The 23,250-nt window shown below is 38.8% G+C and overlaps 2 protein-coding genes across 3 annotated transcripts; both read left to right on the top strand.

The window, feature by feature from the left end:
* Nucleotides 1–1,545: 1,545 nt before the first annotated feature.
* Nucleotides 1,546–12,160, top strand: LOC131469904 (myosin heavy chain, fast skeletal muscle-like). 2 transcript variants are annotated; one of them, XM_058645324.1, is made up of 39 exons: nucleotides 1,546–1,573; nucleotides 1,870–2,091; nucleotides 2,167–2,310; nucleotides 2,398–2,554; nucleotides 2,646–2,673; nucleotides 2,756–2,861; nucleotides 2,955–3,047; nucleotides 3,139–3,202; nucleotides 3,284–3,382; nucleotides 3,467–3,570; nucleotides 3,682–3,820; nucleotides 3,954–4,072; nucleotides 4,239–4,388; nucleotides 4,489–4,659; nucleotides 4,737–5,037; nucleotides 5,122–5,186; nucleotides 5,279–5,366; nucleotides 5,446–5,563; nucleotides 5,646–5,769; nucleotides 6,247–6,383; nucleotides 6,475–6,730; nucleotides 6,819–7,061; nucleotides 7,631–7,807; nucleotides 7,888–8,033; nucleotides 8,126–8,216; nucleotides 8,323–8,712; nucleotides 8,829–8,955; nucleotides 9,036–9,154; nucleotides 9,237–9,433; nucleotides 9,552–9,735; nucleotides 9,847–10,012; nucleotides 10,099–10,223; nucleotides 10,311–10,823; nucleotides 10,926–11,051; nucleotides 11,136–11,306; nucleotides 11,409–11,513; nucleotides 11,616–11,711; nucleotides 11,806–11,937; nucleotides 12,051–12,160. In XM_058645324.1, exons 2-39 carry the CDS (start codon nucleotides 1,885–1,887, stop codon nucleotides 12,069–12,071), a joined length of 5,799 nt encoding a protein of 1,932 aa, XP_058501307.1. In that variant the 5' UTR covers nucleotides 1,546–1,573; nucleotides 1,870–1,884; the 3' UTR covers nucleotides 12,072–12,160. The 2 variants fall into 2 exon arrangements, with proteins under 2 accessions (XP_058501307.1, XP_058501306.1); XM_058645323.1 differs by lacking the exon at nucleotides 12,051–12,160 and having other exon boundaries at nucleotides 11,806–11,967.
* A 2,502-nt stretch (nucleotides 12,161–14,662) lies between these two features.
* Nucleotides 14,663–20,753, top strand: LOC131469519 (ganglioside GM2 activator-like). The gene is made up of 4 exons (XM_058644519.1): nucleotides 14,663–14,888; nucleotides 17,510–17,662; nucleotides 19,304–19,486; nucleotides 19,838–20,753. Exons 1-4 carry the CDS (start codon nucleotides 14,802–14,804, stop codon nucleotides 19,994–19,996), a joined length of 582 nt encoding a protein of 193 aa, XP_058500502.1. The 5' UTR covers nucleotides 14,663–14,801; the 3' UTR covers nucleotides 19,997–20,753.
* The last annotated feature ends 2,497 nt before the right edge of the window (nucleotides 20,754–23,250 follow it).

Below are 23,250 nucleotides of genomic sequence, written 5' to 3'. Positions count from 1 at the left end.
AGAAGAATTTTAGTGTGTGCATGATACACCTGCCCCATGTTATTTTTTGCAAATAAAACTGAGAAAAACTCACTCTATTAATGTATTTGTTTGTTTATTTATTTACCTATTTAATGTTCTCTGATAATTGTCAACACCATGTTGACTTTCATTTTTATTATCATGATATTTAATGTACAAGTCGTTTTAGAGACAAACTCTGTATTCTTTAAAGGAAGAATTCTTCAGCAGCATCAGTTACTGAGAGTAAAAGAATTAGCTATAGAAAATAACCAGTATGACCTGTGTGTCACACCCCACAGCTCTAAGAATACCATCTGTTAGAGGGCGACAACAACTGTTGGCACCAACAATGGATTCCAGTAGTCTTATAATAACATAACGTCCAAATACGTGCACACTTTTTTGAAGCATTCCTGCACCTTGATGTACTGTGTTGACTATTTTAGGCAGATACGTGATTTCCTATCATCAACTGATTATTATGACTATTTACAGTTTAACCATTTGGCCCTGGCTGCCACAGCATTATTCAATAAAATAAAAAATATCACAAGTAATTAATGACACAGCCTAAGTTGGTTAAATGCTGCTGAAACATATCAGTCATACATTTTAGTAATTGTCCCATGAGGAGAATATATTTTGAAATTGCTGGAATGGAAGCGTCAAACGCTAAATTAAGTCAAGAAAAATATTTCAAAAGTATGTGATCAAACAAGAATAATAATGATTAATTATTTAGATTTTAACTGGGCTGTGTTTCAACCAAGATAGTCACACTCCACTGTGGGTGAGCTTGTCCTCATAAAAACGCAGAAAATAGAAATGAAGCCCCTAGGGTTGTAGTTACACTCATAAAACCTGAGTGAAATGTGACCCTGTGCAGACAGCAGTATTTATCAAAATTTAAGTACAAATCTATTCCTTAATTTGCAAATAATAACACTAATAAAAAAGAACAGCCGAATAACATTCAGTGTTGACAAAGTGTGACTCACATCAAAAGCAGCCACTGAAACACGATCAGAGGAAAAGCTTTCCAGGAATTAATGCCACACAAATGTAAGTCGTATTAAAAATATAACAGCATCTTGTGCACCTATGCCTGTTTGTATTTATTATACTGACATCACCTTTGAATGAGATGGCAAATAAAATTTAATTTGACAATTTTACAAAAAGTTCTAAAATGTAAATAAATAAAATAAAGATACTGAAATGAACAACAAAATTAGGGGACATGAAGGAGCACATAGTGTTTAAGGACTACGTTTAAATGTATATATCTACTCAAACTAATATTATTCCATCCCTATTTGGCAGACATCCCATTTTTAACTTTTGCTGTGTAAGCACGTCTGGCACAATATAAGAGGTCCTACGGGACATGAGAGTGTGTGGTGGACAGAACTGGAAGACTTCTGCTTGGGGTAGGCTTATCCTCTCTCTGCTCAGGAGCATTTAAATGTTTTCATTATGGTTTAAACAAATCTAATTTTAAAACTATATCTCACTAACTAATATTTTAACAGGACTGTGGAATTTAAGACTTTTGGTGAAGGATTGTCAGGTAAGAGCCTCTTTTTTAATTATATAATTGAAGTATTTTTTTTATTGTATCTGCACTATTTTTAATGTATCCTAATTGAACATTTGTTTCACTTGAAAACGTGTTCATCCAGATTTGTTCAAACAAATGTAAATAACCACGGTTAAGTAACTTGTGATGATGAATAGATACCACTTGAATTGAAATATATCAAGCTGTTGAACTGCTTGGATTTTGCTTGGATCACTTACATGAGCTGAATATTGTGGCTTTAACAAAGATACAAAAGATTATTCTTGTTTGTAATTATCTCACAGACCTAAACCGCCACCATGAGTAACGACGCTGAGATGGCCGTTTATGGCAAAGCTGCCATTTACCTCCGGAAGCCAGAGAAGGAGAGAATGGAGGCTCAAACCAGACCTTTTGATGCCAAGACTGCCTGCTATGCGGCTGATCCCAAAGAGCTGTACCTGAAGGCAACAATCCTCAAGAAAGATGGTGGCAAGGTTACCGTCAAAATCCTGGACACTCAGGAGGTTTGTATCAAAAAGACAGACTTCACTAAAAAAAGTAAATGTGATCAGTTCTCACTGTGACATGTCCTGTTGCAGGAGAAGACAGTTAAAGAGGACGAAGTATTTCCAATGAACCCTCCCAAGTACGACAAAATGGAGGACATGGCCATGATGACCCATCTCAATGAAGCTACTGTCCTGTATAACCTCAAAGAGCGTTATGCAGCATGGATGATCTACGTAAGACAGTCTCTCCGAACACCTGTGATGACTTTCACAACTATACATTAAGTTACATGTTATATTATATGTTTATGATATTTTCAGACCTACTCAGGGTTGTTCTGCGCAACTGTGAACCCCTACAAGATGCTCCCAGTGTATGACTCTGAAGTTGTCAATGCCTATAGAGGCAAGAAGCGCATGGAGGCTCCACCCCACATCTTCTCCGTCTCTGACAACGCTTATCAGTTCATGCTTTGTGGTATGTCCTGAACATCATGTGAAGTCTGAGACTGAATCGGATTCCTGTTGTAGAAATGCATGCTCAATTAATTTGCTTTCTATTTCAATAGACAGGGAGAACCAGTCCGTCTTGATCACGTAAGTTTTACATTTAATTTACTTTATTTCAATAGAATCAAATATCGTGTTCAAATTCTTACAAGTCTCTGTTCATACCCAGTGGAGAATCTGGTGCTGGAAAGACTGTGAACACCAAGCGTGTCATCCAGTACTTCGCAACAATTTCAGTGGGAGGAGACAAGAAGAAAGACCAAGGAAAAATCCAGGTATGTCTTGATGAAAGACAAAGTACAAATTGAAGTATATAGTATATGTCTATAATAACCTTTTCTAACACAATTTCTTTGCTTTGATTATAGGGGTCACTGGAGGATCAGATTATTGCAGCCAATCCTCTGCTGGAGGCTTATGGTAATGCCAAAACTGTGAGGAATGACAACTCCTCTCGTTTCGTAAGTATGAATATATTTCCACAAGAGAAAAATAGTTTCTATGTACGGCTTATGTGGTTAAAGACTTACAACAATGCATCTGCCTAAACAGGGTAAATTCATCAGAATCCATTTTGGTGCAACTGGCAAACTGGCTAGTGCTGATATTGAGACATGTGAGTAACAAACCTCATAGCAAGTCCAGATGAGTGGAACTGAAAATTGGTCATGTTGTGACTCGTGAACAACTTTTGCAGATCTGCTGGAGAAGTCAAGAGTGACATTCCAGCTTCCCGATGAGAGAGGCTACCACATCTTCTATCAGATGATGACAAACCACAAGCCTGAGCTGATTGGTGAGCAGAATTGTTGACAATGTTAAAACTTTCTTAAATTGTTTGTTCTATCTATTGTAACTTTGACCCACTTTTGATCCCCAGAGATGGCACTCATCACAACCAACCCCTATGACTTCCCCATGATCAGCATGGGTCAGATCACTGTGGCCAGCATTGATGACAATGTTGAGCTGGAAGCCACTGATGTGAGTGACATGACTATTTAAAACATGTAATGATATTGCATGCATCTAAAATGACTCTATGAATGCCTTGTCAAGAGCAGTTACATCTTTGGAAATTTCTTTTGAACACAGAATGCTATTGATATCCTGGGTTTCACTGGTGAGGAGAAAATGGGCATCTACAAACTGACTGGTGCTGTGATCCACCATGGTAACATGAAGTTCAAACTGAAGCAGCGTGAGGAGCAGGCTGAGCCAGATGGCACAGAGGGTGAGTACTTCTCATCATATTCCCGTCATATTAAAGTAAACAACAGAAGTAAAGTTCTTGGGTACACTGGTTTCTGTGACGGACAATCATTGTCAAGTCTTGTATTAATTCTAAGTGATCTAACAATTTATAGATGCTGACAAAGTTGCTTACTTGTTGGGTCTGAACTCTGCTGACATGCTGAAGGCTCTGTGCTATCCCAGAGTAAAGGTCGGAAATGAGTTTGTCACCAAGGGACAGACTGTACCTCAGGTATACAAAAATACTCACATATTTTTTAAAACAAATGTATATTTGTAGTAAAAATAGATCATGCTTGAAGTATTATCACTATTGCTCTTCTATTTAGTCTAGTAAATGGACAAAAATGACAATTATTGCAGATTAAGTCAAAACCAATATATTTATTTTTCTTTAGGTCAATAACTCAGTTACTGCCCTGGCCAAGTCTATCTATGAGAGGATGTTCTTGTGGATGGTCATCCGTATCAACCAGATGTTGGACACTAAGCAACAAAGGAACCACTTCATTGGTGTCCTGGATATTGCTGGTTTTGAAATCTTTGATGTAAGCTTCAATCCCTGCAGCTCATCATCTTTATTTGTTTCATAACGGTTTCATTGTTAGTGCCCATAAGAGATAGGCTGATTATTTTGCTCTCTCACAGTTCAACACCCTGGAGCAGCTGTGTATTAACTTCACCAATGAGAAACTGCAACAGTTCTTCAACCACCACATGTTCGTCCTGGAGCAAGAGGAGTACAAGAAGGAGGGTATCATCTGGGAGTTCATTGACTTCGGCATGGACTTGGCTGCCTGTATTGAGCTGATTGAGAAGGTATACATCAATCCTGTGATGATATAAGACCAAAGAATTACTTCACTTAATACCCTTTTCTCTGCATTTTCATCAAGCCCATGGGCATCTTCTCCATCCTTGAAGAGGAGTGCATGTTCCCCAAGGCGACAGACACATCCTTCAAAAACAAGCTCTATGACCAACATCTGGGCAAAACCAAAGCATTTGAGAAGCCCAAACCTACAAAGGGCAAAGCTGAGGCTCACTTCTCCCTGGTGCACTATGCTGGTACTGTGGACTACAATATCGGTGGCTGGCTGGACAAGAACAAGGACCCACTGAACGAGTCTGTGCTGCAGCTGTACCAGAAGTCTTCAGTTAAACTGCTGGCTGCCCTGTATCCTCCCGTCATTGAGGGTATGGTGTCCAACAAGTGAATTAAAACATGCAAAAAAAGATTTAAATTTTTTAAAAACTATCATGGGTTTGTGTGTTGCACAGATAACACCAAGAAGGGAGGCAAGAAGAAGGGTGGTTCTATGCAGACTGTGTCTTCACAGTTTAGGGTAAGGTTGAACTAATGACTAAAATTGCAAATTAGGTTACACAAACTACTATGTTAAAGTGAATGACAATTTGTAATATTATGTATCTACAGGAGAACTTGGGCAAGCTGATGACAAACTTGAGGAGCACCCATCCTCACTTTGTGCGCTGCTTGATTCCCAATGAGTCAAAGACTCCAGGTACAGACATATGACTTTATGAGTGTCTGGGTGTGACTATATGTTTTAGGGATGGCTTAATTTGGTGTCTGTTCAACAGGTCTGATGGAGAACTTCCTGGTCATCCATCAGCTCAGGTGTAATGGTGTACTGGAAGGTATCAGAATCTGCAGAAAAGGTTTCCCCAGCAGAATCCTCTACGGTGACTTCAAACAGAGGTGACACCAAACACTTTTTAAAAACTTTCCAGTATTTTACACAAAGTTCAGAAACACTGACCTTTTACTCTTTCTCAAAAAGGTACAAGGTACTGAATGCCAGTGTCATTCCTGAAGGCCAGTTCATCGACAACAAGAAGGCTTCAGAAAAGCTGCTGGGTTCAATTGATATTGATCATGACCAGTACAGATTTGGACACACAAAGGTAAGACCATGACTTAATTGTTTTACTTCAATATGCACATTCTCTTCCTGAAGTGGTGTCTGCAGAGGGATGGAGCAGTGCTGCACTTTAGTCCCCTCACAACGCCATTTTCATTTTAGGCCATTTTTAATCTCTCAGGGCTTACTACTTAAAGAACTTGTACAGTACAATGTAAATGTTTTGGATTGTTGCCTTTACTTAATTTAAAAAGTCCAAGTTTCCCCTTAACTACAATAGGCAGGAAGTAAAGGAGCTGACTTATATTTTAGCAGAGGTTGTAAGTGATGCTTGAATTTAGTCAGTTGCCATGGTGGTTAATTTGTACTGTTCTCATTGCTCGATTGTTGTACCTCACAAATTCTTACCTGGTTGACCATCTCACTGACGATTGTCCAAAGCAATTTCTATGACCCGATTTTCCTCAAGGCCTTGGAACCACTTGGAGGACCTAAATATAATTTTTTTCTGTTTATTCAGGTGTTCTTCAAGGCTGGTCTGTTGGGTACTCTTGAGGAGCTGAGAGATGAAAAACTGGCATCTCTTGTTACTATGACTCAAGCTCTCTGTCGTGCTTACCTCATGAGAAAGGAGTTTGTGAAGATGATGGAGAGGAGGCATGTTGAAAATAAGCTCTTATGTACACAGAGATATAGTATAAAATCACCACCATCACCAATTTTTGTAACAACAATTTATTGTTCACAGGGAAGCCATCTATACCATCCAGTACAACGTCCGCTCATTCATGAATGTCAAGCACTGGCCATGGATGAAGGTCTACTACAAGATCAAGCCTCTGCTGAAGAGTGCTGAAACTGAGAAGGAGCTTCAGCAGATGAAGGAGAACTACGAAAAGATGACCTCAGACTTGGCTACTGCCCTGGCCAAGAAGAAGGACCTGGAGGAGAAGATGGTTTCTCTTCTGCAGGAGAAGAACGATCTGCAGCTGCAAGTGGCATCTGTAAGTACACATTTAACAGGTGTAATGTTTGTAAGTTTTGTTGATCAAATAATGACGTGCAAACTCTTATGTTCTTGCAATGACATAGGAATCAGAGAATCTGTCAGATGCGGAGGAAAGATGTGAGGGACTCATCAAGAGCAAGATTCAGCTTGAGGCAAAACTCAAAGAAACAACTGAAAGATTGGAGGATGAAGAAGAAATGAATGCTGAGCTCACTGGCAAGAAAAGAAAGCTGGAGGATGAATGCTCTGAGCTGAAGAAGGATATTGATGATCTGGAGCTGACCTTGGCCAAAGTGGAGAAGGAGAAACATGCCACTGAGAACAAGGTATTATCTTATATATCATCACCATTATTATTAAGCTATAATTAAAAGTCGATATCAGTATCATTTTTATCAACAACCTCTGCTGCTGCTTATATAAATGACATTGTGTGTCATTTATATGCCATCACTAACTCTCACTAACTGTCCTGTATAAACTTATAACTTGATACAATTGTATATCTGCTCCTGGTCTCTTTCCTCTGTCTCTACCTCATCTCCCCCTTGCTGTCCCCCACCTCTCCTCTGTCCCCCATTTTTCATTTCACCCCAACCTGTCGAGGCAGATGACTGCACATCTTTGAGTCTGATTCTGTCACAGATTTCTTCCTGTTAAAATTTAGTTTTTTTCTCTCCACTGATGCCTAGTGCTTGCTCATTGTGTGAACTGTTGGGTTTTGTCTGCTCTCCATGATGTTGTCTATGCACAGTGCCTTGAGATAATGTATGATGTGTTATGATTTGGCGCTATAAAAATAAAATTGAAGGTTTTTAAATATTAATATTTTCTGTGTCAAGTAAAAGTATGATCATCAACTGATTAAAAACCACATCTTGCTTTAAAAACATAGGTCAAGAACCTGACAGAGGAGATGGCCTCTCAAGATGAGAGCATTGCTAAGCTGACCAAGGAGAAGAAAGCCCTTCAGGAGGCTCATCAGCAGACTCTTGATGACCTCCAGGCTGAGGAAGACAAAGTCAACACTCTGACCAAGGCTAAGACCAAGCTTGAGCAACAAGTCGATGATGTAAGTTTACAAAATCACTCAAGTTTACAAAACAAACCGCTTTTTGTACCATGACATTAAATACTGATATCCATGTGCAGCTTGAGGGTTCTCTGGAGCAAGAGAAGAAGCTGCGTATGGACCTTGAGAGAGCCAAGAGAAAGCTTGAGGGTGATCTCAAACTGGCCCAGGAATCCATTATGGATCTTGAGAATGACAAGCAGCAGTCTGAGGAGAAAATTAAAAAGTAACCTAATTTGGTTTCCGTCACTACTTAAAACAATAATTACATTCTAAAAATGTTCTATATCAAACTTACTTTGCTCTTTTATTTCACAGGAAGGACTTTGAAACCAGTCAACTCCTCAGCAAGATTGAGGATGAGCAGTCAATGGGTGCTCAGCTCCAGAAGAAGATCAAGGAGCTTCAGGTAACAGACATATTGCACTACTTATTACAGTAGTACTATGTATTTTTAGAATGTACTGTTTTAACTTTGAATGTTGACTAAAGACCAATATATTTATATTTAAAAGGCCCGTATTGAGGAACTGGAGGAAGAGATTGAAGCTGAGCGCGCTGCTCGTGCCAAGGTTGAGAAGCAGAGGGCTGACCTCTCCAGGGAACTTGAGGAGATCAGTGAGAGGCTCGAGGAGGCCGGCGGTGCCACTGCAGTTCAGATTGAGATGAACAAGAAGCGCGAGGCTGAGTTCCAGAAGCTCCGTCGTGACCTTGAGGAGGCCACTCTGCAGCATGAAGCCACTGCTGCTGCTCTTCGTAAGAAGCAGGCCGACACTGTTGCTGAGCTGGGAGAGCAGATCGACAACCTCCAGCGTGTCAAGCAGAAGCTTGAGAAGGAAAAGAGTGAATACAAGATGGAGATTGATGACCTGTCCAGCAACATGGAGGCTGTTGCCAAGGCAAAGGTAGACTACTAGAATACTAGAATACTTTAGGTGGTTTAATATAAGTTAAGTATGTAAGATACATTATATAACTCAACTCAACCAAAAATGTAATATTTTCTTTGTCTTCTTTCAAGGGAAATCTTGAAAAAATGTGCCGTACACTCGAGGACCAACATAGTGAACTGAAGACCAAGAATGACGAAAATGTCCGTCAAATCAATGACCTGAGTGCACACAAAGCACGTCTCCTGACAGAAAATGGTATGTAGTTAACCTAAAAACACAGCAACCCTCTGTATATAAACCAAATACTGAAAAAAATGTTTGTTCATTTTCTCAAGGTGAGTTCGGCCGTCAACTTGAGGAGAAGGAAGCCCTTGTCTCCCAGCTGACCAGAGGCAAACAGGCCTTCACTCAGCAGATTGAGGAGCTGAAGAGACACACTGAAGAGGAGGTTAAGGTAAAAACATTTTTAAGAGCATCTTAAAATTCCTATGCTAGGTTTAGACATGATGTTCACTCATCTATATTTCTTCTTTCAGGCCAAGAATGCTCTTGCTCATGCAGTGCAATCTGCTCGCCATGACTGTGATCTGCTGAGAGAACAGTTTGAGGAGGAACAGGAGGCCAAGGCTGAGCTGCAGCGTGGCATGTCCAAGGCCAACAGCGAGGTGGCTCAGTGGAGAACTAAGTATGAAACTGATGCTATCCAGCGCACTGAGGAGCTTGAGGAGGCCAAGTGAGTATTACTCAAACAAGAACATGCCCAGATGTTTCCTCCTGATGTTTTAAAAGTTCCTAGGTATTGGTAAATTTAAGGTTTTTCATTGGAAAATACATTTTGATTTTTTTCATAGGAAAAAGTTGGCTCAGCGTCTTCAGGATGCTGAGGAACAGATTGAGGCTGTGAATTCCAAGTGTGCTTCTCTGGAGAAAACCAAACAGAGGCTCCAGAGTGAGGTGGAGGATCTCATGATTGATGTGGAGAGAGCTAATGGACTGGCTGCTAACCTGGACAAGAAGCAGAGGAACTTCGACAAGGTAATGTTTACATTAGGCCACCTCAACATAAAATCAGAACAGTATGTTTTTGGATGGAATTGTATTATTTTTCTCTATACTGATTGCTACAAAACTGTAAAATTTGAATAGGTCTTGGCAGAGTGGAAGCAGAAGTATGAGGAGGGTCAGTCAGAGCTTGAAGGAGCTCAGAAGGAGGCTCGTTCTCTTGGCACTGAGCTGTTCAAGATGAGGAACTCTTATGAGGAGGCTCTGGATCAGCTGGAGACCATGAAGCGTGAAAACAAGAACCTGCAACGTGGGTTTCTATTTGATTGTGTTAGCAAATAGACTGTGGTCCACACATATTTGGGTTTATGACATTTTACACACACATCTTTGCAGAGGAAATCTCAGATCTGACTGAACAGATTGGCGAGACTGGAAAGAACATCCATGAGCTGGAGAAGGCCAAGAAGCTGGTGGAGACTGAGAAGTCTGAGATCCAGACAGCTCTTGAGGAGGCTGAGGTATGTTTTTTAATATGGGAAATTACTTTTTAATGGCAGACTAGGCCTGAAGGCAAGGATGAAAATGTTTCTTTTTGTTATCACTAGGGAACTCTAGAACATGAAGAGTCTAAGATCCTGCGTGTCCAGCTGGAGCTCAACCAAATCAAGGGTGAGGTGGACAGGAAGCTGGCAGAAAAAGATGAGGAGATGGAGCAGATCAAGAGGAACAGCCAGAGGGTGATTGACTCCATGCAGAGCACTCTGGATTCTGAGGTCAGGAGCAGGAATGATGCCCTGAGAATCAAGAAGAAGATGGAGGGAGACCTGAATGAGATGGAGATTCAGCTCAGCCATGCCAATCGCCAGGCTTCTGAGTCACAGAAGCAACTCAGGAATGTTCAGGTACAGCTGAAGGATGCTCAACTGCACCTTGATGATGCTGTCAGAGCCCAGGAAGACCTCAAGGAACAGGCTGCTATGGTGGACCGCAGGAACGGTCTCATGATGGCTGAAATTGAGGAACTTAGAGCTGCTCTGGAACAGACAGAGAGGGGTCGCAAGGTTGCTGAACAGGAGTTGGTGGATGCCAGTGAGCGTGTTGGACTCCTGCACTCTCAGGTGAAAAAATGCAATAATTTCTTCAATCATTCATAAAATAGTTTTTAAATAACATGGACAATATGCATGCAATGTCTTAAGTAAGTATTTTGTATATTTCAGAACACAAGCCTTCTGAACACCAAGAAGAAGCTTGAGTCTGACCTGGTTCAGGTCCAGGGTGAAGTGGATGACACTGTTCAGGAAGCAAGGAACGCAGAGGAGAAGGCTAAGAAGGCCATCACTGATGTATGTTTACATTTTTTAAGTATCCTACTCCAGCTAAACTATGTTTTATTCATGGAATTTCTAATTTAATGGTCTGTTATCTAGGCTGCAATGATGGCTGAGGAGCTGAAGAAGGAGCAGGATACTAGTGCTCACCTGGAGAGGATGAAGAAGAACCTGGAGGTTGCTGTTAAGGACCTGCAGCATCGTCTGGATGAGGCTGAGAACCTGGCCATGAAGGGTGGCAAGAAGCAGCTTCAGAAACTCGAGTCTAGGGTAAGACAACCATGAAAGAAATTGGCTCAGATGAATAAAAATAATGAAGCTTAAAAAACACCTTCATTCTAAACCATATCCATGTTATGTGGTTTTCTGAAGGTGCGTGAGCTGGAGGCAGAGGTAGAGGGTGAGCAGAGACGCGGTGCTGATGCAGTTAAGGGTGTTCGCAAATATGAGAGGAGAGTGAAGGAGCTCACCTACCAGGTATGGTCATGGTTGATTTAGCATAAATCAATCAAATACTATACTTCCTACTTGCATTATATTAATGCATTAACATTATAATCGGTGTATTTTCTATGATAGACTGAGGAGGACAAGAAAAATGTTAGCAGGCTGCAGGATCTGGTTGATAAGTTGCAGCTCAAGGTGAAGGCCTACAAGAGGCAGTCTGAGGAAGCTGTAAGTACATCACATTTACTTCATATTATGTAACATTTCATTGTATGCATTTCTGCTCACCTATCTTGACCAATTACTTTATATTGTACAACAGGAGGAGCAGGCCAATGTTCATCTGTCCAAGTGCAGGAAGGTCCAGCATGAGCTGGAAGAGGCTGAGGAGCGCGCTGACATCGCAGAATCCCAGGTCAACAAGCTGAGAGCCAAGAGCCGTGACTCTGGAAAGGTACATTTCTGTGTGATAAACAAAGACTAAAATGTAGTAGAGAAATCACTGAAAGTTGAAGGTGTTTAAAATTAACCTGCTTAAAAACATACTTTTGTTTTTGCGTTTTTCAGGGAAAAGAGGCTGCTGAGTAAAGCATGCTGGCTGGATTGGTAATTTCTAATCATATAATATGATGTGAAAAATGCTGTAAAAAATAAATCTTCTCCACTTTGCTTTCAAATTGCTGTCTGTGTTCTTATTTTATTTAAGATAAAGTAGGATGTAGAGCTGAAACGATTAATCGATGGATCGATTACTAAAATAAATGAGCAAAAATCGGATTGTTGCTTTTTTCATGATTAAAACAAGATGTCCGATTGTTTAAGCTTCTTAAATGTGAACATTTTATTCATTTCTTTGCTCTGGATAACAAATAAATCATTAAAGGTCAATCATTTGGTTTGTGGACAAAACAAGACATTTGAGAACATCATCATTTCCAGGTTTGACGAACACCGATCAACATTTTTTAAGGTTTCCTAATATTCTGAACACCAAGCGATTAATTGATTAATTGAGAAAATAATCGACAGATTAATCGATCGTGAAAATAATCATTAGTTGCAGCTCTAGTAAAATGTGATTTCATGTTTTACAAAATTCCACTTGTTTTTTCATTCTGTTTTTTTCTTTTTAATGAGAAATTACATCATTTTTCCCTTCAGTGTTTAAAGACTGCTCTCACTTAGACTTTTCCATTGTGTTCGGAAAGTGACTTATTTCATCATTCATCCTGTCTAGACCATGGGTGATATAAAGAAAACACTGATAGTGTCATATTCAAAAATGAATAGGAAAATAAGCAGAAATGCTCCTGAAACTAATCACAATTCAATTCCTGAACGCAAACCCAACCAGTTCCTCAGTAAGATGGTTCTGCCTTATTAGGACCAGGTTTTGGTCTCCATGAGAACTACTTGTCCTGACAAGGTCTGTATTTATGCCAGAAAGAACTTTAAGAGGTAAAAAAAAAATACTGCAACTGCAAACACATTCTCACACTGCATTCTTACTGAGGATACTTATAAACATAATTGAATGCCTTTACCCTAACCTTAACCATCACAAATAAATGTCTAACCCTAACTCCCTCACTCCGTGTGGTTTATTAGTTTTTTGGTCCTCACAAAGACACACACAGGACAAGGATGCAAGACTTGCAGGAATTAGCTGCTTTACTGAATTACTATTTAATTTGGCAAGTGTTTTGATTTTCAGTAGTGATTGAAACTAGCTAGCCAGCTACCTAAACACATAGATGAATAAAATGAAGCTAATAGCTGTAGCTAAAACAAAATGAAGTATATCCCCTTATTCTAAAATGACTATTGTCATGAGAATATGTTAAAATAATTACAATCACCATATAATGAAAGTAATTAACAATAAAATGTAATGTATGTACAATAAAATGTAATGTATGTAAAAAATGTTACATTATTTACATACTTACTTATAAGCCTGTTTGTACCCAAATACCCAAATCATAAGTTTGACATCATAAGTCATTTTACATATTTTCACTTTTACTTTACTTCCTTAGATTGAAAACAAAATAATAAGGTAAAGGTAGTGGGTTTTGACAAGTGAAGCTAACCTAAGAATAGCTTACACTAACAATGTTGGAGAAATGATCTTCATTTGGCATAAATTGAAGTCAGAATAATTAAACTATATTTTAACAAGTGTACAATCACCTAATTGAACAAACTGTTGTATTTCTCCGACTGTGATGTTTTTCATTAGCCCAGAATGAGTCAGCTCTACGTGGCGGCGGCCATTTTCGACCACAATGTTTTGGGCACAATGGACAAATCTTTTGAGTTTTAATACTAACTGAAGACTACATTGGTTATTGAAAGGAAGGCATTTCCTTAAATTTAAATCAAATATAGGTATGTGTAAGGCAGTAACGTATTTGTGCCACAGGGCGTCGCTGTTGCACTGTCTTTGTGGCAGGAGTTTAATAACCAAAACGTTCTCCCAGGACACCGTCATTTTACAGCCTAGTCCGTATGGGGGCGCCATTTTGGCTCAGAATTTACTTCACCTTGCCCCGCAAAGTGTTGGAGCTAGCAGGCTAGCCACGGTGTTTGAAAGTCCAAGCAGACTGTCCAATAAATACTCGGCTGAGGTCTTGTTCACGATCCTGAACCCTGTGTCTGGTGACTCCTTTCTCTCGGCAAAATAACAACAGAAACACAACGCAGAGTGGAGGGGAGGTGTAGAGCAGGCAAAGTTGTACGGCCATACTAAAAACTCGACCAGAGTCACGTGTCTTCCTCATTAGCTCACTTGTTAAGAAGTTGTCCTTCGAAATTAAATCTACAGATTCGAATCTTAACTGTGGTAGACGAACGTTCGCTATTCGTTTACATTTCTTTAAAAATGACAATTGTAGCAATGAAAATTAGATTAAATTAAATTAAATTAAATTAAATTAAATTAAATTAAACATATATATACATAAAGCTGCGAATATGTATATATATGTACATATATTCGCAGCTCTATGAATTGAACTAAAGACATTTTTTTTAGAACAAGTAAACAAAAGGGGTATATTCAAAATAAAAACATTATAAAAAGAGACATACCGAGTGTCTTTTAATTTGGTAGCTCCGTTTCCTAGTAGCGTCCACGTGACGTAATCATGTGACGGGGCCGGCTCAACTGTAAATACGGAAGTTGAATAGTAACTAGAAGGGTGTCCTCGCTGGTTTTCACACAGTCGCTGCGGAGGATTTCTGACGTGCTGTGTGTCCGCGAGTGTCTCCTGTGTGTCTGCGTGTTTGTGTTTACGCTGTGAAGATACAGTCGGGATGGATAAATCCACGCTAATGTCGTTGCTGGTCACAGTGAGTGTGTGTGTGGCTCAGGTGAGCTGCAGGAGACTCGCTCATGTGAAGGTGAGTGTGAGTGTGTGTGTGTGTGTGTGTGAGGGAAATAATAAACACACCTGCTGCTATTTTATTTATAAGGTGGTGACACAGTTTTCTGCACTGCTCGTACGAAACACAATTGTGTTTTTATGTTAGTGTTTGTACAGCATTTATTTATTTACTTAATTCAATTTGTGAGGTTTTATTTCAATATCATAACATAGATATGAGTACATTTGCATTAAAGTAAATCTTAGACAAATATATTTGTCACTTCATTTTTTATTCAAAGTATTTCCTTTTACACAGGTGTAAAACCAACATATAGGAAAATACAGGAACAAATAAGTGTGAGTTACATTCAAAGCAATGCGTCCTTGTTCCTCTTTTCTTTTACAATTTTCTTCTACTCAATTAACTATCTTTCCTGCGTCTTTGTCGCTGTTCTTGTCTTGAATAAAGTAAATCTTTCATGGAACTGAGTTTCCTGTAGTCATAAGTGCATAAGAGTCATCTTTTTGCATTATGTAGATGATCTGCCAAATATCTGTCTTTTTGGTTGTACATTTTCTTCACATAAGCAGTGTTTTAATGCGTTTCATGGACTCTTCTAAGGTTTTTTTAATATGACTGTAAATCATGCAAATGTATCTCTTAAGTTACGACATAGAGGAAGCCTGTAAACAGATTTAAAGAAACAGATTTAGTTTATTGACTTGCTCTACAGTCCATTCAGGTGAACGGGGTCATTCTGCATCAGACATGTCTTGTTTTGTTTACAAACCTAAAATGATACAGTTTTAATGATTTCTTTGTTATTTTGAGCAAAGACACCAGTAAATATTCATATGTAAGAAGCTGAAAAATCAGGATTACTTTCAATTACAAAAAAATAGATCAATGGATGATCCAAATAGTTGGTGACTAATCTAATAATTGACTAATAATCAATGTATAGATTAATCGTTGCAGCCCTAGGGCTTGTTATTCAACAGTTTTCTGTAAAACCTCTTAACTGTATGTGGGGCAAACATTAACGTTGTAAAACCAACTCAAAATATAAAGCACACAAGTAAATATTGACTTGGACGACAAATAGTTAAAAAGGTGTTGTTTGGTTCTGTAAAATGTCAGAAAATGTGTATCAGTTTTTTCTTTATACCTGAAAAATAACAATGTTCTCAAATGTCTTTGTTTTGTCCACAAACCAAAACCATTCAGTTTGAATGGTTTCTTTGTTCTGTGGAGCAAAGTAACCAGAAAAGATTCAAATGTAAGAAGCTGAAAAAATCAGAAGCCTGTAGGCAAAACAAACAAACAAACAAACAAACAAACATGATTCAACAGTTTACTGTAAAACCACTCAGCTGTATATGGGGCAAACATTACCCAACTCGAAAAACCTATATATAAAGCACACTAACTAAATATTGACTTGGACAAGACAAAGAAATGCTGGAGTGGAGTTAAAAAGGTTAATAAAGTGTGTATCTTGTTTTAATTATTTGGAAAAACACACAAACACAATTTAGATCAAAATAGTTGGCAGCTAATTATTAATGATGATTACTATTGAAGTCATTTTTTCCGTTCCTTAAAGAATATTCATCATCAAGTGTAACAAAGGCCCATATTTGCAAAGTTTTAAATTGATAAAAGTCATCGTTAAAACATAGACATGATTAAGGATTTTCATTTCCATAAATGAAATGAAATTAAAAGGAGATTAATGTTAACTCTAGTAGTAAATAGTGACAGTAACTGTGTAATGTCTTAAAAAAATGGCTGTGACATTCTTGATTTCGAAGAAATGTGAGCTGCAGCAGATCTTCAGTTCCCTGAAGTTGAGTTTGTTCCACATTGTGTTGAGAACAGAAACCTTCTTTATTATGCTTCTTTATTTATGTTTTCATTTTTATCTGGTTCACGTGGCATTTACAGAGCAGCTGATCAGAACCATGTTTTGTTATTTTGCCCTTAACCATTTGTCGGTTCAATGAACCAATGAAACCGAAAAACAAAAAGTCAATCATTTGAAGAACAGGAAGTCACTGTAATGATCTGAGACCTGCTGCAGCTGTACGACTGATATTTTTAGAGAACCTGTGGCAGATAAAGAAGACGTTAAAGAAAAGAGACGAGGTTGTCCTAAATAGACTGAGAATATACAGATTCTGTGCCACTGTGGACAAATTGTGCTTCATGTTCCTGGGGTCAGTTCAAAAGAGAAGTGTATTACTAGAAGAATAATATTTTTTAATTTCATAAATGTGATAAAGATTTGTGGTTTTCTGTCTGAAGCTGAGCACTGACCGTTAAAGCGGAATTTTGTAAGTCTTGCGACTTTTTTGCCTTTTTCTCTACAGAGCTCCCCCTACAGTTTTGGAGTTCATATTTTTATGGTGGGGGAGGGTGGACACAATCTCCCTGCAAACAAGACATTTAACCATTACAATGACTCTGAAGCTGTTAAATAAAGGGAACAAATCCTGAACATTTCCCCCTTTTTAATATCTCTTAAAAGACGTTTTAAGTTAAGCTTAAGCTGTTAAACTTCTAGCTTTTATTGAAAATATCGCTCAAAATTGGTATGTGAAGTATCCAAAACGGATGTGTGTGTGTCTGTCTGTGTGCTGTGTGCTGTCCAGGTTCAGGATTTTGACTGGAAGAACTGTGGGCAGCCCGATGCTCCGGCTGTACTGAAAACTCTGGCTCTGTCTCCAGACCCCATCACCATCCCAGGAGACCTGACGGCGTCGGCCTCGGGGACCACAGACGTTGAACTCGCCGCTCCACTTCCAGTGAGTGCATCGAAATCTGTCTCGCACATCCCCGAGCATGAATCTCTCTGAAAGTCCCCTGTTAAATGGTTAAAATATCCATATCTTATTTTAACCACTTAACAGGGCCTGCGTTCTATGGACATCATACCGATGCAGGTCCAGAGAGTCAAAACTTAACTGGGCAAAAAGGCTTTTAAGTTTTCTGCCCCTTCCACCTGGAACGCTGTGCAGGAGGACTTGGAATTGACACATGTTGTAGCTCTGGGGGAATTCAAGTCAATTATAAAAGAAATAAGCTCAATAGGTTCTTGTGATTGCACTGTGTAATCATGTCAATCCCACTTTTCTTTTCCTGCAGTGTGTGATCGTATTTTACTTGTGTCTTGTGTGTTTGGAGTAACATTCTGTGTTTGTTGAGTTTTTTTACCTGGTTAAATACACAGTGTGTTTTACTCGTCCCCCGGAGGAGGAACAGGGTAGTTTGTACGGCGTTTCACAGCCACATTCTCTTACAGCAAACCCTGACTGCACACATGATAACAAAGTTATTGTCCTGTCTGCTGCGTAAAGCTACACGACTACTGTCTAAGTCTCTCACATAAATAATGGTTGGACGTCTACTTCCATGTTTCTGCCACAAATAAGGTCTATATCTTTACATTGTTTGGGGAGGAGTTATGTTAAATATGGCTCTGATGCATCGTCAAGCCATTTTTTGAAAAACATGCATGAAAAAAAAAGGGTTTTATCCACCATTTTCTAACTCTGCGTTCCCTTTGCAAACACTTCAAATTGGTGAGATTTTACAAACAAGTCTGTGCCAACAATGGGACCATAAACGCAGAATTACCCAGTTTAAACTTGTCTTGTGTCATCATGTCCTGTCTGTGAGCAGTGAGCGAGCAGGTAGTTTAAACGCAGACGTGTTTAAACATACGTGTCTGGACCTGTTGCTGAAAAATACTGTACATTTGAGGTTCATTTCATTGGAAAGACGCCGTAAACAATGTGTGTAAAAGTTCCTTTAACTGGGGAGTATATAAAAAGTAAGAGGAAAGTTGAATTATCTAACATCATTATACAAGTTAATAATGCACTAGACAACAAGTGCCAAACAAAATGGAGAAGTTTCCAATCTGAAATCTGCTTTCACTTTGTTCCGCATGTGCGGAGCAGAAAAAAATAACCGCTGCTTCCCCTCGTTCAGACTTTCTCTCTTCTGACCGTGTGACCTGCCCAAAAACACTTGTCACCATAAGCTTTTTTCTATATCGTTAATTATCACAAAACAAATGTCGGGTAATTAAACACCGAGTTTTGATCTTGGGTGAAAATTGAAGAAAAGTAGTTAGTACAGTTATTTCCTGTAATAGACACTTCAGACCATCTGGTCTCAGGCAGCCAGAACCTTTTGGGTTTTTTTTACTTTAGGGACATTTTGTTCTGGCAAGACAATGTAGCTGCAAATATTGAGGTATAACAGTTGCATAAAAAAGATGTATAAATATGATTTTTGGCAGGAAGTATTCAGAAACAATGGGGAAAGTATTTAAAAACTAGAAAATTCTACTTTGTGCCTGCTTCTTGCTGTCGATTTGATTGAACCTTTAAAACTTCGTAGTGTTTTGGTGGAATCAAACCGCACATTCTCCTCACCAGGTGACCTTGACTGTGGAGAAGGAGGTGGCCGGTTTCTGGGTGAAGATTCCCTGTGTGGAGGAGTTTGGCAGCTGCCACTACCAGGACGCGTGCGCTATTCTGAGCCAGCTGATCCCGCCCGGTCAGGACTGTCCCGAACCGCTGCACACCTACGGACTGCCGTGCCACTGCCCCTTCAAAGCTGTGAGTCTGTGCTGCTGAGAAAGAACACAACATACAATTAAAGAGTAATACTTTTGTATTGTTTTTGTTTTCATGTGAACACTGCGAATACAAAAATAACAATAACAATGTATCCATTTAAATGAACAATTGAAACACTAGAAAGCTAAGAGTACCAGTATAGAAACAAAGATGTTGGTATTGGGACAACACTAGTATACAGGAATAAAAATGGAATCATTTGTGTTTCCTGAGCAAAACCTTGAGCAATGACAGCGATACGAGCTCTGAACTGTTGCAGGGTAATGATTGATTTCCTGTGTGCAGAGACAGAAACTTTGACCTTGTGCCCTCGTCTGTGTCTCCTCACAGGGCTCGTACTCTCTCCCTCAGTCTGACTTCTACGTTCCAGACATGGACCTGCCGTACTGGCTGACCAACGGAGACTACCGCATCCAGGGTGTCCTGGGCAACGGCAGCGGCAAAGAGCTGGGCTGCCTCAAACTGGCTCTCTCGATTCACTCCAACTGAACTGAACGACAACAACACACAGACAGTCTGGAAGTGTAAAGTTGTTGTTTTTTTAGTTTTATTTGTTTAAAAACGTTGTCAAAGGTGTAGAGACGCATAAACCTCACAGTTTATGGTCACATGAGAAAAACGAGATGAGGCAACACAGTATTTCAGTGTAGATTTGGAGGGTTTTTAAACTCTTTATGTGATATTTCCTCTTTGTTTATGTACATTTGAGTCATAAAAGCATTTTCCTTTCAACGGCAACTGCGTTGGTGACAAAAGATTTTAACTCTTTGAAACTCTTTGAAAATTTCACACTTTTTAACGTGTTTTTTTCTGACGGCAGCGTCACATGAGATGCCACCGTATGGCCAGTAGAGGGCGAGCTTTTCACGTCTCCAAACAAACTCCACTGTGCCTTTTCTGCTGCCACAGTACATTCTGCTCTGTTTTGCCAGTGCATTTAAATATATATATCATTATTGTTATAATTGTTGTTGTGTTTGTGTGTGGTCAGCGATCGCACGTGTCAAAGACTTTTGATTTAATGTTTTTAATCATTTAATCGTCATGTGCCTTTGCTTTTTAAAGTTCTTCATCATTTCTTAATAATTATGAGTTGAAACTAAATCAATATAAATGAACACACAGACGCATCTGTCAGTTTTGATATTTATTTTAAGACCATTTCAAGTTTGTTTTTGTTTGATCGACTGTTTAAATCATTCCTGTGGTTTACTGTCAATTTTTCAATAAACGTTTTCCACATTAATTCAGTCAATTATTCATGATATTTTAATTGTTTATATTTTAAAGTGAGTACACGACATTTAACAAAAAATAAAAAAACACTGATCAATATTTTTCTACATTTCATGGACCAAACGATTATTCGATTAATCGAGAGAATTAATGAATAGAATAAATTTTTCTATTCATTTAAGGGAAAAAAATGATTCTTCAAACTTCTAAATCCACGGTCCACCTTTTATTCTGCTTCTCCACCTGCACGGTGGAGAAGCAGAATAAAAGGAGAATGTCACACTGAGGCTGACGGGGTGAAGTGGCTGCGACGCCCCCTGCTGGTTGCACGAAAACACTAACACCTTCCCAACTTTGACACAAACTGATAAGAAGTTTCTGAACATTGTGCTGTAGATTAAAGTATGCTGAATAATTTACTAAATAATAAAAAAATAATTTAAATGGAAATGTTGAAGTTAAAAAACATTTAAGACAGTTCATTGGCAGAATAAATAAATACGTCTTTCATTAATCTGCTCTGACTTCTTTCTTCTTTGTATCACTGTTTACATTTAAACTTCTGCTTACATGTATAAGAGAGAAAGAAGGGACAGAAAAGACAGACGAGAAAAAAAGAAAGGACAGAAAATACAGACGAGAAAGAAAGAAAGGACAGAAAATACAGACGAGAAAGAAAGAAATGAAGGACAGACGAGAAAGAAAGGAAGGACAGACGAGAAAGAAATGAAGGACAGAAATAAAGGACAGACGAGAAAGAAAGAAATGAAGGACAGACGAGAAAAAAAAAGGACAGACAAGAAAGAAAGAAAGAAAAAAGAAAGACAGAAAGAGAGAAAAAACACACCACATTTCAAAAATGTTACTGCATGTTTCAGTGAGTGAGACATCGATGCAGAGGAGAATCTTTCAGTTACTTCTACGGCATTTAATAATGTTTCGTAGTCGAACTTTTTGAATTTGTGTTACTGATGGAAGCCAGTTTCAGCCAAAGTCATAATTCTGACATAATATCCCATAATTATGAGATGATACGTAATACTAATGAGATATCATTTCAGATGTATGCACTACACTGACTGACTGTGTAGTCTAATATGTGACTAATGTGTAGTCTAGGACATTATGACCTTTTCATATTGTGATAGTTCTGTTGTAAAAGTTCAATTAAAATATGGCATCTTATTTATTATCTTGTGACTTGTGGTCCTGCAGCGCCCTCTAGTGTATTCACAAAATAATACATTTATTTCTATTATACTAAATGAATATAATTATCTTGCTTCTGAACAGTTACATTTACGAACAAATAATGGATACTTTCATTATAATGGACAAGTGAAGCTGCGGTTTTATTCGTTTTTAAATTCTTGAAATGATGATAATGTGATAACGGCAGATGTTAAATGTTGTCATCCAATTTCATTGACCAAATGATTGATTTGATGATTACAAACAGAACACATCAACAATGCAAAAGTAATTTTCTCCATTAGGACTTCCTGTTTATTTCAGTATTTTAGTTTATTTCAGCATTAGGTAGAAAAACACAGACTCTGACGTTTTCTACTTTATCAAGCATGGCAGCACGTCCTGCAGTCCATTTAATGAGTCTTTTAAAGCTAAAAATGTTGTATTAATGTCACCATCTGCATATTTTAAAGCTCTGCTATTTATATTACATCTGTCAAAACAAGGGGGACAACCAAAGTGCTTCACAAATGACAGAAACAAGAAAACAACCAAAACAAACTAATATTTACTATATATTATTAGTGTAAATATGCAGGACTTTTACCGTAATTGAACAGCTTCAGAGTCACTGTGATGGTTACATGTCTTGTTGTGAGGAGCGTGGGAGCAGTCTCTACTGCCCCCTACTGTCTGTTAGTGAAGAACCAGCCTTGCGAGTCCTCAGAATCCTCAGCTATAAGATAAAATGAAGGCAGCGATAGCGTTATTTTAGACGTTCATCATGGCAGAGCTGGCGAAAAAGAAGACCGCTGTCGGAGGAAGCGAGGAAGAGAAGACGACTGCCTGACCGAATGACGAAAATTGATGCTTATGGTGGTGTCGTAAAGAAATTTAAATAATTTACTCCGAAACTGTAGGGGGAGCTCCGTACAGAGCAAAGTGACTAGACTTTCATAGATTATCCATAGACAATTATCCATAACATTCAAATCGAAACCAAAATGGAGGCAGAATAATAACAACACAACTTTAAAGGTGACATCGAATGCTTGTATCGCACATATATCTTAGTAATGGAAGTCTACTTACATATATTAACTTGTTTTCATGGTGAAAAACCTCCTAGTCTCTGCAAACGAGCCGATCAAAATATCTCCTCACTGACGCTCTCGTCAGCCGCGCTGTTTCAGAATGCAGACTGTGTTGTGATTGGCCAGCCAACGAGGGCTTCCCCACTGTCCTGTGATTGGCCAGGTACCTGGAAGTGACGTAATTAGCACGTCGGCTCTCAGATACGCAGCTCCCCCTCTGGC

Source organism: Solea solea, chromosome 12 (assembly GCF_958295425.1).
Source record: "Solea solea chromosome 12, fSolSol10.1, whole genome shotgun sequence".
Taxonomy (NCBI): Eukaryota; Metazoa; Chordata; class Actinopteri; order Pleuronectiformes; family Soleidae; genus Solea; species Solea solea.
The sequence above is the reverse complement of the archived record's forward strand: the minus strand, read 5'-3'. Positions and strand labels throughout refer to the sequence as shown.